This window comes from Diprion similis, chromosome 8 (genome assembly GCF_021155765.1).
Source record: "Diprion similis isolate iyDipSimi1 chromosome 8, iyDipSimi1.1, whole genome shotgun sequence".
Classification (NCBI taxonomy): Eukaryota; Metazoa; Arthropoda; class Insecta; order Hymenoptera; family Diprionidae; genus Diprion; species Diprion similis.
In genome coordinates, this window is record NC_060112.1 from 11090378 (window position 1) to 11108023 (window position 17646).

At 38.8% G+C, this 17646-nt stretch overlaps 3 protein-coding genes across 4 annotated transcripts; 1 reads left to right on the forward strand and 2 right to left on the reverse strand.

Moving 5' to 3' along the window:
• Window positions 1-100: 100 nt before the first annotated feature.
• On the forward strand, window positions 101-13640 carry LOC124409676 (putative beta-carotene-binding protein). Of its 2 annotated transcripts, XM_046887451.1 has the most exons (7): window positions 101-501; window positions 1927-1967; window positions 2377-2579; window positions 3439-3610; window positions 4250-4399; window positions 7248-7402; window positions 13630-13640. In XM_046887451.1, exons 1-6 carry the CDS (start codon window positions 473-475, stop codon window positions 7400-7402), a joined length of 750 nt encoding a protein of 249 aa, XP_046743407.1. In that variant the 5' UTR covers window positions 101-472; the 3' UTR covers window positions 13630-13640. The 2 variants fall into 2 exon arrangements, with proteins under 2 accessions (XP_046743407.1, XP_046743406.1); XM_046887450.1 differs by lacking the exon at window positions 13630-13640 and having other exon boundaries at window positions 7248-7643.
• On the reverse strand, window positions 7657-11840 carry LOC124409675 (circadian clock-controlled protein daywake-like). The gene is made up of 4 exons (XM_046887449.1): window positions 11629-11840; window positions 9742-10122; window positions 8732-8881; window positions 7657-7961 (listed from the first exon to the last, which is right to left on the reverse strand). The coding sequence occupies exons 1-4, from the start codon at window positions 11699-11701 to the stop codon at window positions 7813-7815; spliced, it is 753 nt and encodes a 250-aa protein (XP_046743405.1). The 5' UTR covers window positions 11702-11840; the 3' UTR covers window positions 7657-7812.
• Window positions 12808-16985, reverse strand: LOC124409671. Its single transcript, XM_046887445.1, has 5 exons — window positions 15787-16985; window positions 15125-15415; window positions 14833-14959; window positions 13950-14105; window positions 12808-12935 (listed from the first exon to the last, which is right to left on the reverse strand). The coding sequence occupies exons 1-5, from the start codon at window positions 16957-16959 to the stop codon at window positions 12808-12810; spliced, it is 1875 nt and encodes a 624-aa protein (XP_046743401.1). The 5' UTR covers window positions 16960-16985.
• Between the last annotated feature and the right edge of the window lie 661 nt (window positions 16986-17646).

Sequence of the window (17646 nt, forward strand, 5' to 3'; positions counted from 1 at the left end):
ACGATTCAATAATGCAGTCGAATAAAAAAAAATATGACAGGTTGAGTCATATTCTTCTTCCGACGATACAGGAAGTGCTGAGAACTAAACGTAAAAATAGGCTGTAAAAGTTAATAAACAGCGTACAGGGTTTCGGTTAAAAGTCCATAAGAGCTGCTGTGCGTAATAGATCAACCATTGATACCTTAACATAAGACGGAATGGCGAAAGGCTGCGACTATAGTCCAACTGTGATGTGTGAAACTCAGCGAAAAGTCCAGGTCACCGACGTTCTCTGACCAGTGAAAGAGTCAGAAATACGAGGAAAACTCACGAGCCAATGGCTGCCAAGTGGAACGAGGCAATCAACCGATCGCCTGGTCTAAAATACGAGAGTATATAACTGCAGTATCCAGGGTGTATGTACTTTGTTGGCAGTGAATTGGGTTCATCTCGAACTATCCAGTGATCATAGGCGCGACGCGTCGAGGGTATGGCTTCTCCTGTCTTCATTCGGGCTTGGTAGGCCATTTTCGTTATCAGTTTAACCACCGTATGCTTGGAAACCGGAAAACGTTAGATCCGTGATCAAACTTCGTATGATTCTGAATTTTCACTGCAGTCGGATTTTAGTCAGGTCATTAAATCGTCAAGTCAGTGTAGATTTTGCAGTGAGTGAGTGACAGTCAGCGGAGTGACTTGTGATTCCGTTAATGCGCGTCCATCTTTTTTCAATTTCAATAGTCCAATAAGTGACCCGCGAGTACTATTCAGATTTTCACGGGAACAAACACACAGATTTTTTTCGTTCTTAGCCAATTTATTTGCAAATCAGGCTTCGCTAGTTCTGGACAAATTTTTGCAAATAAAAGTGGTGTAAATACCTTGTGATAATTAATCTGCAGTTAAAGGGATATCGGATGTTTGATGTTCACCTAGAAAACAATGCAAATCGTATTTTGCATTTTCTTCTTCTGAGCGATAAAATCGCTCCAAACTTTCGGATATAACGCGGCTTCATGATCGCGAGGCTGTGTTTACTGTGAAAAGTTCGGCAACTTGATGAAGATATGCGTACATTATTTGGGATAAGGCTATGAATTAGCAAGTCAAGACCTCAAAAGGAGTGAAAACCAGTTACGATTAAACTGTTTTTATCAACGTTTTTAAAAATTTTTTGGATGAACACATAAGCACTAAAGCACCAATTCTGTAATTTCCCAAAGTTTGGAAAGATTTTATTACCAGGGAAGTTAAAACAAGCGTAAAATACGATTTGATCGATCGGTCGGTAATAATATAAATGACAATTTGGCGTTCAGCATTGGTCACTGCAGACAGGAACGTAAATTAAATTTACGACCACGCATGCATCAGGAATTTGTTTTGATGTATTGGTGATCAGAAGTCGACGATTTTCCAGTAGAAATTAAAAATTGATCATTCCTAATAAAGTGACTTACCCGAGGATCGTCGTCAGGTTCTTTATTCTTTTGATACAAGCTTCTAAATTTTAATCATCATTGAGAATCGTGAAATTCTCGAAAAAAGCACCATTTATTTTTTAAGAATAATTTTGTGGCAAGAAATTGTGTCAAGTTTCATACTTAGTAACTAGATTCAAACTATAAAGCAACTAAAATCAAAGCTTCATCGTTTAGGAAATTAAAAATTCGATCATACCATACAAAAATCTATTGTTCGTGATTCATGATCGTGGAATTGAAACGAGTTTCGATTTAAATATCGCTGGTTTGATGCTGGTCAGCAGAAACTGCATTCTTCTTAGAACGATTAGAACTTCAATGAATATTTATTTTTCAACTTGCACCAACTCCCTCGACTCATCCCTAACTTTACCACATAAAAATTGAGCTGCAAGCAAGCCTGCATCGTGAAATGCAAAAAAGCAACCGTACGCTGAATAGTCGTATTTACCTGTTTCAGGCTGGCCGCATGGCTTCTGGGGGCGACAATGGCGGTTTTACGTGAGTAGTTACAGCATAGAGAAAAAGATAGAGAAAGAGAGAGAGATTGATATGTATCTAGGGCCAAGTATGCCACGTTAGCTGTATAACGAAAGCGCAGAAGTGGTTTTGAAATACCCGATATCAGCCTGTTCCAACGAACGCAAGCTACAATCTATAGAATCCACCAGAAATATCCAACCTGCAATGGAGTTCGTTACATAACACGCGTCGATACCGGTGATTATGTAAATTTCCAGCATATTCCCTGGGGTATTGCGCTCGATACGGCGGTTTTAAATGCTCGTGTGAATCTGTTCATGAATCGGTTCATAAATAGTGTGCCGCAAAGCTACCACGTGGGCTTATAAATAATCGATGTTCCATCTGCTCGTGACATTTTTTGGGTAAATCAATTGTGCTCTTTCAGCTTCCTATATCGTGCCGTGCAGAAGATCTAACCCGACTTTGGACCAATGCATCACTGACACCATTGAAAGCCTCAGGGAGCGGCTTGCTGATGGGATTCCCGAACTTGGAGCACCGGCATTGGAACCTCTTCAGTTGGAGAATGTTCGATTGTTACGGGGTCCCGTAGGCGCGAGGCTCGATGTTAATTTAACTAACATGGAGGTGGGCCGGAAGTTTGGGCATTTTTTTACTTTGACCATCTCGTCTCAGAATCATCTTTTTTATTTTCCAAGGAAATCAGTATATATTAGGACTCTTTCAAACCAGGCCAATATTTTTTCAAATACTGGAACAAGGTCTAAGCCCTTGTTTTTGCTGAAAATAAATCCAACCTAAGTATGGGATTCTTAGCTCAAGTCTTGTAGGTGCCTCATAATTCCACGTGACTCTTTCCCATATAAATATTCCATAAATCGGCCCTCCCGAAAAACGTGTGGTGTGGTCTGACGGTTCAACTGCCTTCAGTTTAATATAAATAATAACATGACTGATTTCGTAAGGTACTAAAAGTCTTTCATTTGCTAATATCATATCATATTAGGAAAAAAGTTGTTATCATTTACGAAGGTAACTTTATTACTTACACAGTTTTATAAAATCCGCGATACAACTGGAATAAGTGTTTATTTTTTACAGGTATTTTTTTTATTGGAAAAAAGTCACTAGCTGTGAGGCACCTTTCAGCATTGTTTCCAATGATAATGATAAATCTAATAATCTATTGACAGCGACGAACCTTATTCATTAATAAAAAGACGAAGTTCGATCGGTTAATTCAAGAAACGTAAGTAGGTTACTGACTACTCGTGAGCATCCTTGACTTGTTGGCCTCCTAGTAATGCTATATATTTTCACTCACAATTATTAGAGGTTTGGTAAAATTAACTACATTGATGGCCAAAGTAGGTGAACAAAATTCAACTACACGTGTCGTAACAGTCATATAATCATCGACGTCTCTCGTATTATCCTAGACCTCGTTCATTATCACGGTATAAATAGGGCTTCGTCTTGTTCGAAGGTGAGAGGCCCTTCGACGTTCAAGGTTCACAACCTTAAGTCGAATTTGGACAAGAACAGTTTTACCTTCAGGGTCGCGTTCGACAGGCTCACTTTTCGGGGTAAATACCAAATGGATGCAAGGGTGCTGCTTCTCAGGTTGGCAGGGAAAGGAGATGTCACTGGAAACTTTAGTAAGTCATAGTCTGTTTCTTTGGCTGAGATAAACTCTGAGTACAGAAACAATGTCAATTGAAACACCATGGTCCGTAAAATGGAACAATTTTACAGCATTGTTGCGGGCAAATGGTTATATGAAAATATTTAGAAATTTTTGTGGTGTTATTCTTCATCGAAAAGAAGATGTCAGACGATCAGGAGTGGGAATTACTCTCCTCGGTTCTAGAAAAATGACCAAAATATTATTTAAATCATTACAAAGTCTCGTATACTTATTAACAATACAAATTCGGAGCATTTTTGTCTAATTAAAAAACTTCATCCGTATAATGCGGATACAGAAAAACAGTTCAAATATTTTTTCTCTCTAGTTATTAACAGCGAAGATTTCATGGATAAAAAAAAAAAAACATCACTGTACAAGTTTCATAAATTTTGTAGGTAATACGATCGCATTGAATATCCGTAAGTCATCCAAGCTAATGAATAAACTAAGCGAGAGTAAATTAACGTGAGATTAACTTTTTAATACTTTTATTATGAATTGCGTAATGCTTCCGAGTCAAGTGTTTGGTTGAAATGTCATGAAAACATGTTTAGCTCTTTTATTACTTCAATTCACACATACTTAATCCTTATCTTTTATATGGTAGCCGGTTACTCATCGGACGTCGTGCTACGAGGGCACAAAGTCGTGCGGGACGAAGTTGAATATTTGAATTTCGAGAGAATGAAGCTAAAAATCAAAATTGGGGATGCCAAAATACATCTGAGCAACTTATTCGGAGGAGATCCGATACTGGGTGAGTATCAGGATGTTTTAAATATTTTTCCCTGAGCTCCCGTCGTTGAAAAAATAAGTTTCAATCACTCAGCGAAATCAAGTCAAGAAATGGGTAATTTTGGATCTGTTATCCAGATGAAATAATAAATTTTACCAGTAACTTCGATGTATCAAAACATCTGGGCAACTGTGGCGTTGTTGAAAAATTTCAACTCTGTGACCTAAATCTGAGACCTAAAGAGATAATAGAATTGTTATGACACTGAAAACAAGTGATATTCAAGAATAATTTATTGACCATTAATTTAATTTTCTCAACAATAAGCCTCACTCGTAGGAAATAGACGAGTGCTATTTCAGATGTTGAGAATTACGAAGTCTGGAGTTTAATTTAAATTAATAATATGAAGATTACTTGGTTATTCATTTAGACCTCGCAGGAGCCAAATTAATCAGAGAAGGCAGAATTCCAGGGATTTGTTGAAACGTTAAAGTTAGACTCGATGTTAATAACGTGGCTTCTCTGGGTAATCAAAGCTTACCTACTTTTTTACGCCGACTACTTTGATGAAAAAGAAAATTAAAATAAAATTTTTAAGCAACCTACCGAATATATTAATCGCAAATGAGTAGTGGGTGGTTGAAATTTCGTTTTGCAATCAAGGCACGGCGAGGCACGATAAAAAGACCGATTATCCGTGTCGGCATCTGGTGTCAAAAATAGCTCCTCGTATTCTCCTGCAACTGGCTGGGGGGTCTCGATGAGTTTGATAAACAATTAAACAGCACCTCTACCTAAACGAGTAATGATGGCATTAAACTGAGCCGCCACAACTGGGTAATCGAAACATTAAACTCGCCGTTTAATCACCAATCGTTGGATAGACGTTCCAATTATTGAGCTACTTATGTTCCATGATTATCAGTAATCGATGCAGAGTGTACAATTATCTGTGATGTAACTGACCAAATATTTCTTAGGTCATAGAATGTTTGATTCAACGAAACGATTTATTTTTAATTGGCTATATATATGTACTTCATTACTTCCATTAAGCAGAAAGTAACATGATCGAATTGGAAAAGGTTCGATTATTTCGATAGAACACATTCATTCAATGGCGCGAAAAATTTCATCAATCAAAAAAAAAAAAACATTCTATGCTCGCTAAAAGTGACGAAAGATTTCTATTTCTTAAAATCAGTAACAACATCAGAAGTGAATTATTCTATTCCATCAAAGATTCAGAGAGTAAGGAATACTTTTCGCAGTACATATAGAAGTCTCAAGAAGAATTATCGAAGACATCATTTTTCGACTTTCGCGCTGCAGAATTAAATAAGTCGATGACAGAACGGCGGATCATTGGGATTAGAGATGAATCAGAATAAGAATATTGTTCAGTCTTTGCATGGGTATAATAGAGCTCTGACGTCTAATACGATTTTTACAACCTTGGGCATGTTTGCCCGAATATTTGAACGACTAAAGTGAAGTCTTTAAGTGTCTGAGTCAGAAGATTGTTTACTTTAAATGCCGAAATAGTCGCGTTTGCGATTTCATTAATTTTCACGATACATATTGGACATAAACGTAAAAGCCTTGAAACGTCAGATAGGAGTGCAAATACTGCATATATGCATGAACGCCATTTCTTCCTTCAATATTAAGAAACTACTTTAGCCCTAATAATCACTGGGGGTGAATTTCACCCCAAACATTTCTCAAACTCCTTGTAGAGTCCTGTAATCGTGGAAATGGATCTCTTGGCGTCATTTTTCATGCGAAATAAAGACATTTTTTGATATTTTTGGCACTTTCTTGAAATTTGACGATGTTTTACAATATTTAAACAATCAATTTTGGTTGGGAAAACTGATAGAGCTTTTTTTGCGATCCTTAAACAATACCTAGATATTTTTTTTAGATTTTCAGAAATCATTTTTTAAGCAAAATATCACGTTTGGGGTGAATTTCACTCCGTATGACTGAGATGTGACCTGTTAGGATTAAACTTTGTACTCATAGATTGCCATCGTAATGAACATCTGTAAAAATTTTGTATAATTCTAAACATAAATGCACGGCTTTTTACAAATTTATCATTTGACTCGGATCTGAGGTTTGATTATTTATTGACAATTTTTTGCAGCGCTTATTAGCATATGGTCATTCAATGTATCGACCGATGTACCCTGCCATGAAAAAACCTGTCGGCATCGTGATTACTGTCACGCAAGAAAACTTAATAGTCGATATATAAACGCTTTATCTTCTCTAGGCGTGGCTGAATTTGCATTTTTACTATTCAATAAAGTTTGTTTATACTGGTTTTATTTTTCAAGGATCAGATCTTTGCACCGGTCAATTATTTTTTTCCTTACATTTGCAATATGTTCAACAATATCGATTTCTGTATACAAATGTATGTTTAAATTTTTTTTTCAGGCCCCGTTTTACGAAAAATCACGAAAAAATTCAAGATCCTAATCCTTCGAATATATTCGATTCGGGACGCGAAAATTTCCGAAATGATGGTAAAAATCATCGCAGGATCATTCGAAAAATCAAAACAAGTTGTTAACAGCCAAAAATATTCAGAGATAACTAATCCAATTCTTTGTAGATAAATCAGTGGTTAGTTCACAGTTAAATTAAACCAAAATAGAATCATAATTTTTAGACACACCGTGACGGTGTTGACAATTTGTTTCGAAGCGAATTCTTATTTGTCTACGTGATTTCGACGATGTTAAAAATCGTCATACTTTCTTGCTGGCGTTGATCTCAAGCTCGACATTTTCCTTTCGCGTAGATCAAACGAGTTCAAATCATGACTATACATTAGAAAATTTCTTCGTTACAGGTCCAGCGACCAACGAAATATTGAACACAAACAGTGCGGTGTTCGTTGAAGAATTGAAGCCAGTTTTAGAGTCTTCATTGGCCGACCTGTTCACTGATGTCGCCAACACGGTTACAACATCATTCACGTACAAAGAACTATTCCCCGAAGACTAGCATAAATAATAATGAGCAAAGAAAATACCAATGTTTAAACTAACCTGACTTTTCCCCATTAAAATTGTTTCTATAGTTTTAAATTTTTCGTGCTAAAAATTAATAGTAAGAGATATCTATTAACTACTCTTTCTGAAATAAGACTGTATAATTTCAATCCCCAATGCATCGAATGATTGATCACTTTTATCGATGTCATCAATTACCTTGAAATTGGAGGTGAGGGTGAAAAATCGAGTTGGAAAACGCGAGCGTGTAAAAAAATCATTTATTTGGGATATGAAACCCCGACCTGTTGCATCTGGGTCCTGGACACATACAGTCTCTACTGTTTGTGAAACCGCCAAGATGGGTCGAGGTTGCATGCGAGATTAGTACGTCCGTTAGCTGATCGTGACTCGGCTGTATCTTCAAGGCAGTATCTCTTCTTTGGTCAGAGCACCAAGAGCTCTGGTTACCAAGGCTCTGCTGATGGTAGCCGCGGTGTCTTCGATGATGGGACTGGCAATGTCAAGCACCAATCTAGGGTTCGAGTTGAAGAATGCCTCGGCTGCGTTGGCTGTAATCGAGCATAAACGCTCGTCATCATCAGTAATTCAAAAATTATTTAAACAGTATGGAGATGAAGGTAAGCATGCTCGAGGACCTGTTTTGCAAACCACCTTGATCAAATTCGCTGCAACGTTACTTACAATTAGGGATAAGGTTCATCGTTACTCATTGTCAGTGTCTAATCTGTTTTTAGGTTCAACCCTTCAACGGTGTTATAGAGGTTGATTATAACACAGGTTTCTTTTTTTTTTAACCTGACGTGATTTCTTATCGAACGTTCTTATAATCAGCTACGATTTACCGAAATCAGAATAGCTGAATTTTTTTGCGTGGTAAGAACAATGACACTATAATGTGATTGCTTTTAAATGCCTCGATAAATTCGTCGTTTTAAAATTACAGTTGAATTAAAATTAATCGACTTCTATCACAGCTTCCAAAGCTTTGTACTAGCAGTTTCTTTTCCTTTTGTTCAGACACATTTTGGTCGCAACTGTACTCCTAAAACATGTATAAAAATGAACAAATTTCGCAACCGGAAGCAAATTTAAATAAAAAATTCGAACTTGTCCCCGAACGTCAAGACGAGAATAAAGGTCGCTAATTTGTAAGAAGATTACGCTGTCAATATAGGTCGGCATAATATGGCATTGGCCGAAGAATTGGAGGTCAGAGTTTCAGGAAATAGTAGTTTTCAGATGACCGTTGAGCGAGCATGGATGGGAGTTTGAATTGCGAGATGAATTCCTTATAACAAGAAAAGTGTGGCATACTGACCTGCCAAATTGTTCCTCACGGGAGACTTCAGCTTGATGTTACCGTCACCGACGCGTATTTTCAGGGCGATTTGGTCCATCTCGATTCTCTGCACGCCGTTTTTGTCGGCAACTTCTTTGCCGTTGGCGATAACTTGAGTCTTGGTATTGGCTGGAGGAAAAAAAGGAATAGTGCCGATGAATAATTAATTCAAGGACTCTTGAACGATGCGTTGTAAAGGCGAGTCTCGCGGTGCATCCGTTCACTGCATCACTGCAAGCATTATGGGTTTGCATCTTATTAAAATATCATAAGAATGATACGCGTATGAGCAGCGCCTGTGACCCGCAGACTTATAAATCCTCTGGATAATAACAAAGTGATACATCAAGATGTCTTCACGTGTAGTCAACCAAGCGGATTACGTAAATGCGGTTTCTCGTCTGTGACTGGTCTGTTATCAGTCAGTACCTACTGTACTTCTGCTGCGCATGCAACGGATTGACAAATTGTTTGAAGGATAATTGGCTGCTGAGACAATTGCGAGTGGCGCAACGCTTGCATCCTACTTTTACGAATAAAACGTGTTATTTTCGTAGACTTAAATCCATATTCTTGGTTCAAATGCATTGGAACATGCCCAAGATTTCTCTAAAATTTCTTTAAATACTCTTAAAAACGCGGGCAATTGAAATTTTCTAAGACTTAATTTACTTGTTTAATTTCCGTAAAATTTTAACAGAAGCTTTTGAACCATCCTTAGTGTATCACAGAAGCTACGAAGGGAATTTCTGTCTTCAAAAAGTCAAGAAAAAAGAGGCAGGACTCATTTTTAATAGGGAAGGCGTTTTGCAGCAGCCATGTCTCAGTTTGGGATTCCCCGCTAAATGACATGAGCTCAAAACTTGTTCCTGCGACCGATTGGTGTGTCGAGGACATAGAAACGAGAGATTTACATTATCCACAACGGGAAATGTCAACTGAATATGTTTCAGTTATACAAAATTTTCACAGCATCAATTTCTACTCACTGAAGTTTCCCTTGAAACTGCCAAGTCCGTTGAGAGGGAGGAGCAGCAACCTTCCCTGGACGTCGTACTCGCCCTTGACGTGGATATGGGGCATAGTGACCTTTAATTCGACACTGAGGTCCTTAGGGTTGGCCTTGATTTCGTCAATCACAAAGTTCGAGGCGCCGTAGACGCGAACCTGGCTCATGTTCGCCCTGATTTTGAGGGCTTCGAGGCTCCTGTCGACCGTCAAGGACGGCAGCAGCAGAGGATCAAGGGCTGGCAGCTTAAGAGAAGCGATTCCCTTAGGCAAAAATGGTCTGATGGCTTCGAGTTGTTGCAGGACGCACTTGCCGTAAGTGTCCACATCGTGTGTCGACGGACATGCGGTGATCCCAGGAGCTGAAACGCGTTACGATAAAGTTATCGAAATTCGTACTTAATGTAAGTTACGTAGAATAGAAAAGTTTTGAGATCGTTCGATGAGTAAGACTAGAAGACCATTACAGCGTTGATAAGTGCATATACGATTTCCGATCAGATTTTTCACCAGTCGTTTCCATCGCCAATGGTGGATATAGAATCTCGAAAATTGACCTACTAGTTTAGGTACGGAAGGAGAAAGGATCTGACGACTTTTCCAAATACGTATGATGATCGAATGTAGCCAAAGAGAATTTTTCAATAAACAGAAATACCATTTGGTTACAAGTGTTTGACTCACCATACTCGGTAATATTAACCGATCGTTTTTCTATTTGTACAAACAGGCAAGTAGGCTTGAGCAATAAGATTTTACACTACTGTAAACCTAGGTGCAGTATTGTAATGAGAAATGCATAAATTACTCTACTATATTGACATTAATTTCTCTGACATTATGACTTTGATCAAGGAACACAATTCTAATTCCTATTGTAATAACGGACGTGAAATGAAACAGATCGCACAAATCCAACCACTGTGTCTTTTTTAATCATATCTTCGAACGTGGCGGTAAAAAAGCCAATGGCTGGCACACGTGTCGAGATTTTTTCAGACCATTTGTGGAAGGTATTAGATTGGCTGTGTACAAAATTCTTGGGAATTATGTAATCTAAAATTTTATTGTAGAAAAAATGAGAACCGGTTACAAATTAAGTGGATACCTACCTGATAGCTAATTATTAGTGTCGGAAATGATTGCTATATTTTGCCAGGACGAGGATTCTCACGATTATAGGTGTATGCAATAGCATTTAATTACAATTCTACGTAAAACTTCCACGGTTTACGAAATGAGCCATTGTAAAATAAAATGAAACAAATCTATTAGATTTTTAACTGCCTTCAGCGTTTTGAAATGAAGCAGCGATATTCAAACTTTTATTTAGAATTTGATTATTTAATATTTCTGTATTTTCAAAGCGGTCATCGTATTTTACGAACATAATAATTCGATAAATACTCAATTTACGACTAACTCGTAAAAAATTTGTTCAACATCACATAAATTCTAATACAAAAACTTATTTTGCACGATAATTTTGAAACCAGTAACGTTTAATAAATAATGCTATTATCTGACACTCCGTTTATGCGCAAATCGAAATATTTATGAGCGTGAATTTCGGTCGGTAAAAAAGGCGCTTGGCAACGTCTTAAGCTGTGTGCAAACCGATCGCGAAGTGCTAGCCGGCCGGCAGCCTTGATTGGACTGAAAACGAAAGTGCTCGGGGTGAAAGTGAGACGAAATCGGCTGGTGTTTGTACGCTCGGTCGACTAGAGCCGGTATGTAAATGCGTCGATTGTCAAACTATCGATTCGAAATTCAAACAAAGATTCAACGGAGAGAGTAATCGGCATCGAGAAAAGTATTGAATAAGAATCGGATACCGAGTAATAAATAGAGGAAAATTATATACTCACGCAGGGCTGTGGACACAGTTTTGAGGACGCTGACCAGCAGCAGCGATTGAACAAAAATCAATGTCAGACCCATAATGTTACCGTATATTACAACCAATTTTTCACCTCAGTTTCTGTATCTTTGGTTACTTTATTTATTTATTTATTTTTTTTGTTTTACCCTGATTCTCCCCGGAATAAATTAATTTGCAAGGAGCGATATTGCAAATGCGCTCTGTTCTCCGATCGTTCATGTATTTATAAACTCAATGCACTTTCTCCACAGCCCCCTCTATCGCTAACTTATCACGGTAGAGTGCCTCCTTCGACGCAATCAGGGCCGTACTTAGTAACACGCACTTACCACCGCTACTGGATCGCGGAATTTCGCCGCGGTTTGACCGCGGCTTTTAAGCCGCTTTCGGCACCCCCAGCCGTGCAGTGCCATCGAATTTGGCAGCCCTGCGATGACGTTTCTTTGAATGAGAATTTCTTGCGCATTTTCACCGATCTGGTAATCTGGAAGTCGTTATACGTTTGTCACAGTCAACTAGGAACTTTCGATTTTGTTTCGATCACAGCGTTCCGACAATCATACGTGTGTAGATCCTCCGAGTTTTCAGGATAAAGGGGTTGGTGGGGGGTGAGCATTGGTTGGAAAAGAAGGACTCAGTTTTCGCGATGAAAGATTCACTCAAATAATTATAATAATTCTTTCTCATAGTCGTGCTGAAATACTTAATTGACTTGTATGAATGAATACTTATCGGTTGAAACAATTAATAATCAATTCACCGTAGATTATGTTTAGTTCGACTAAACTATGTACTGTAGAAAAAATTTACCCCACATTCTTCACTCACAGTGTAACTTCGTTGCTTGTAGTAAAAGTTGTTGCTCTGTTCAAAGTTACCGGTTCTACAAGTCTTGCCATTTTTGTCTAACGACATGGAGCAGTGTAAATGCAATTATTATCCTTTTATTCGTCGTATACTATAAAATCATTTCAAATCTTCTTGCATCGAGGTTGATTTATGGTACATTTCACATGATCTACCATAAATTCTCTTTTATCCTATTCAATAAATATACTCTCAAAGATAAATAAATAAATAAATAGATAGACTAAATATATTGTCGTTAGTAGAGTCGGTGTTGAAGGTGTTTTGGGGGGTTAAGGTTAACTACCAGAAAAAAGGATCAGAGTGATCCCGGATCGTTGGAGTACATTTTGTATATCATGGCATCGTTGGCTCGGTTTTCGCTCAATGCTTTTGTCGCCAAGTCATCGGCTATCATAGCGGCGACAGCCTCGGCGGCCATTAGACCTGAAAAAGAAAGCGAACTTGTAGAAAAGATAAATATAACAAATTCTTACGTATCTACGGAACATTTTTTTTCACCATTTGAACAGTAAATTTTTTTAGTTAGAAGTTTTTTTTCTCTTTAATTTTCTTCGTTTTTCAATCAGAATTCAGTAGAACAAATAGAGGATAAAATGTTGCTGTTTGACAAGAGGTAACGTTTTTTTCCTCCGAATGTCGCAACGTTACGTGGGTCTATTACGCCGGGATCAACAGCTCATGAGAAATTCTGCTTGTGCAGGAAAAGCGAAAATTATGTATGGTACAATGTTCGTGCTCTCATGTTTCTCCTCTTTGTAGGTATATAAATATTCTCTCACGGAGTTGGTCGAGACGTTACCTTGTAGGTACGCGTGCATGCAAAGTAATGGCACAGTTGAATTACACAACCACCCCAGCACGGGACTCCTGTTCTCAATGTGTGATTAGGTACCAAAAATTTCAAGTTTTTTTGGTGTATACGTTGGTCAGCTCATTTTACGTCACTGTAATACGCAACTACGTACTAATTTTGTGGTGAAATTTGTTCGCTTTAATTTCTTTTTACCCGTCAAATTATGCAGCTAATCTATCGCAGAAATGAACTTTCTCTGTACCTACGACTTGGTGAAATTTTCGCGAAGTTTATAAACTTCTAAGCGAGATTTTTTCATCTTCTTGCCGATGAGATTAAAAAACTCTAAATAATATGTCCAGACGATCATCTACAGTTTATTTGTCAAATTCCTTAAAGAAAATGTGTACTTGCGTACACTGAAAATGTACTAATTTGAATTGAATTTCATCTGTCTGGAAAAACTTGTTTTCCATGTAACGAACACTTTGATTGCGTACATTTTTCCCACAAACTATTACTACTATTGAAAAATCCGCAAACATTCGTACCAAAAATCGTTTTCATTTTTACTGTTTGTACTGTTCTCATAAGCACGAATAATACGTGGCTATTCCAGTGTCGACTATATTGTGAAAGCTCACCGTGTACTAGGACGGATTCAACTGGTCCTTTTTCGTTCATCCCCTGGAGAGAAACTTTACGATCACTTGCCACCAGCCTCGCTCTGGCTGCTCGAACAACCATTGTGCTTTTACCGACTTTTCTCAGCTCCAGTGTAAAGTTCCCAATCAAATCATCTGTGGACAATTTCAGCATTCGTAATGAACCGTATATAAATGAAATGCAGAATTCAACTGGATTGATGTAATTACGTGAAGATGGAAAAGCGACAATTTGTGTAATATGATAGTTATTCGATAAATAGTTGGCATCATTTTTCGGTACGAAATACCAATGACATTCATGGAGGTGATTCGATATTAGTTACGCAAGTTGTAAGTGAAACTCGCATCAGAGACGTGTTCAAAATTTACGTGAACCGATATTGAATACATGCGGATGTTGTGACGGCTCAACATCATAAGCGTCGTCGATCCTCATGTCTGTATATGAATAGCTTACGAAACGATCAGGTGAATATATGTGAGCGAATTATCAGTATACGGTTTCGAATATCGGCATGCCAAGTTATCTTTCTTCAGTCTCTCACTTTCGAAAAAGTTTATGACGTTTATACTTTTCTACGTTTGTCGAAAGTTTGAATTCCCGGTAGATTTACACGGAAGTCTTCCTTTCATCTTGTAAGCATCAACTACAGTAAGCAAGAAATCTTCCGACAAACAGGAATTTGAAAATTTATATAGTTTTTTTCAGATAGATCTTTAACGATTTTCATATGTTATTTGCCATTCAATGTTTGTAACAATTCAATTATTACAGTAATCTCTGAAAAATTCTACGTACGATTGTGTACCGAATTCAATTTTCATATCAACCAAGTCAAATTTGATAGAGAGTACTTACTAAAACTTCCGGTTAGCAGACCGTTTCCTCTCAAAACATCACTTCCTACTTTGCCGGTTAAATGGTAGTCCGCTTTTACTTCCAGAAGCGGTACTCGAATACCTATTATGACATGCATAATGTCATCCTGCAAAACAAACAGGCAGACTTCCATTAATGGATGTCTCGTGGAAAATCGAATTGTAAAAAATAGTCGATTTTCTCACACTCGCATCATTTCAAGTACTCTAAAAATCTACAATTTTTTTTTTTAAGAAATTTAATAATTGTGTAAATAATTTAATCCAGTTACTTCTATATCATGGTTGTTGTGTTCACGTTTTCGGCGCTTAGCTGCATTCGAATCTGGCTCTCGAACTGTTTCTGAACCGTAAGGATCGAACTCATCCATTCCACCGAAGTGATAAATCAGCTGCATGCCTTGCTCGAAGTAGCCATCTTTCTCTTGGAATTTCTCGGCGTATCTAATCAAGTCCTTGATCCTCTTACTTTCCGCAGCTGCAAGTGTCATGTTGTTACGTTTCTGAATCGCCTCTGTCACCGTGAAATTGTGAATTATGTAACGATTGTTCCGTTCGATCTCCTGTACGATAAAAAAAATGCATTAATGTACATAAATGCGAGTGAGGAATGTGCGAAAATAACAACAACGATGTTTTAAGAGCGGTAAGTCGATCGCAGTTTCACTTCCTTGTTATATGTGCTTTTGGTGTTTATATGGAGCCTCTAAAAGGCCGTGATATCTCAGCCTTGAGTGACCTTAAAATGCCTTCAAAAGTGAGCAAGTATGGGTGGCAATAATTCGTTCCCAACGGTTATTTACGATTGTAGTCACGTTGTAATCATATCTTACAGAAGTTAAAAAGAGAGAAACAAACGTTTCGATTAGGACTCTGAGAGTTATTCTTTCTTAACCAGTGCCTCCACAGAAAGAAACCAACCAATTGATGTTACCTTTCTGATTTCATCCAGCCCATAAACCCTCAAGTTCTCGTCGTCTTTTCTTCTAAACCCAGCAAAATGTTTGATTTTCTTGTCATCGTCGTCCGCGTAGATGATGTCAACGTAACCAGGTGGCGTTTGATAACCACGTTCAGCAGTCACCCTTGGACTTTCCATACCTGGACGAACGCTCGAATTGCTTGTTGGTCTGAATACGTCCTGGTGATGACGTGTTGATCCTGACTGTTGAAGCGGAACCTCGAGATTCGCGCTAATCACGTGTTTTCTGCGATTCCTGGACTCTGGAGAGCTGACAATCCTCTCACCCCTGGTCGGTTGTCTGGCCTTTACAAATGTCTGCTTCTGTTCAACACTCTCAGACGCCGAGACGTGAGCATCGCCTTGTTCGACGAACTTATCCTCAGCATCGTCTTCACCAAACTCACCGAACTTCCGATTGCCTCGAGTACCTTGAGATACATCCGCTCTTCTAATGTTCGACGAACTTCTGGATGGACTTCGATTCGTAGCACAATTTCCGGTGCACTCAATCTGCTCGTCGCCACTTTCTTCCCTCCCGTCCTCAGGCCTCTCTTCCATGGAAGCACTAAAGGCCAACTGCTCCTTTTGCTCGCTTGAACTAAGCTTTTCAAACGGCCTGAAGTTTGCGGCGTAGACAACGTCCACGATCTCGTCGTGAGCCTCCGTTTTCTGTCGATATCGCTGATTAGCTTTGACCAGAGGCATTTGAGACTCCATGCTTCCGGCGGGCTTTGAATCGACGAAATCAGAGGTTTGTTCCTCGGTGTAGTTTCTTGTCTTCGGCTCCTTTACCAAAGTGTGAAATCTGTACCTGATCGAGTCCAGTTCCCTCAGGTCACTGTAGCTCACGTATCCAGCCTCCAGTTCACTCAGGTTAGCCTTCAGTCTCCCCCTCGCGATGTGAACGCTCTCAAGAGTGGAAAGGTTCAGCCCCCTGATCTCGACGTTTCGGAGGACTATTCTGTAGCTCGTGTTGCCCTCGGATTGGTCCACTTTGACCACCGGAACCCGCAGTGGGTCCAGAGCAGCTCCTTTGGCCAGTCCGCCAGCCAAAAGTCGAGTCCAGAGAACTTGGGACATCTCCAAGAGCGAGCATTCTCCAAGAACGACAAAGTTCAGCAGTGCAATGGCGAATAATTTCATTTTCAAAGTTATAGATCGACGCGAATCTAACGTGTATAAACTTCTTTAATTCACAGGTCTCACTTCTCACACGTAGAACGGACTGTATACCAGCATTAGGATCAGGCAGATTATTATAAAGATGATAAGAAAACAGGATACCACTGCGCACATCGAATTTTCACGAAATATCACAGGTACATATCGCCATGTCAGTAATTATTGAAGAATACTTCGTAGGACTCGACGATCAGTTCAGAGTGTAAGAAAATGTCGATCCTCAGTGAGATTTTATACCAGCTTAAGAAGGGCGTTAATCTGGGCCATGGACCGTATTGTGACTAACTGCAGTTGATCTCGGCTATGCATTTTTCAATTCCTCAAGTCCGATGTCACCTCGGAAGCAATGGAGGGCAAGGTCGTCGAATTGCCTGCTGCCGAAGGCTTCGAACAAGTGGAATGGGATCTATTAGGCCTGCTGCATGCGTCGATAACTGTATAAATTTTATTCGCATAGTATACGCATGCTCGCGAATACCTGCATACTCTTATGGTGGTCAGCGGTGAGCATTATCCTTGACGTCGATATGTCGTTAATTGTTTTACGCGCCTAGAAATTACCATTTCTCGTCATTTTTAGGCATTCGTGATATCCAGGCAACGAGTTTTGATATAATTCTTTGAAAAATTTCTCTACAGTTGGATATA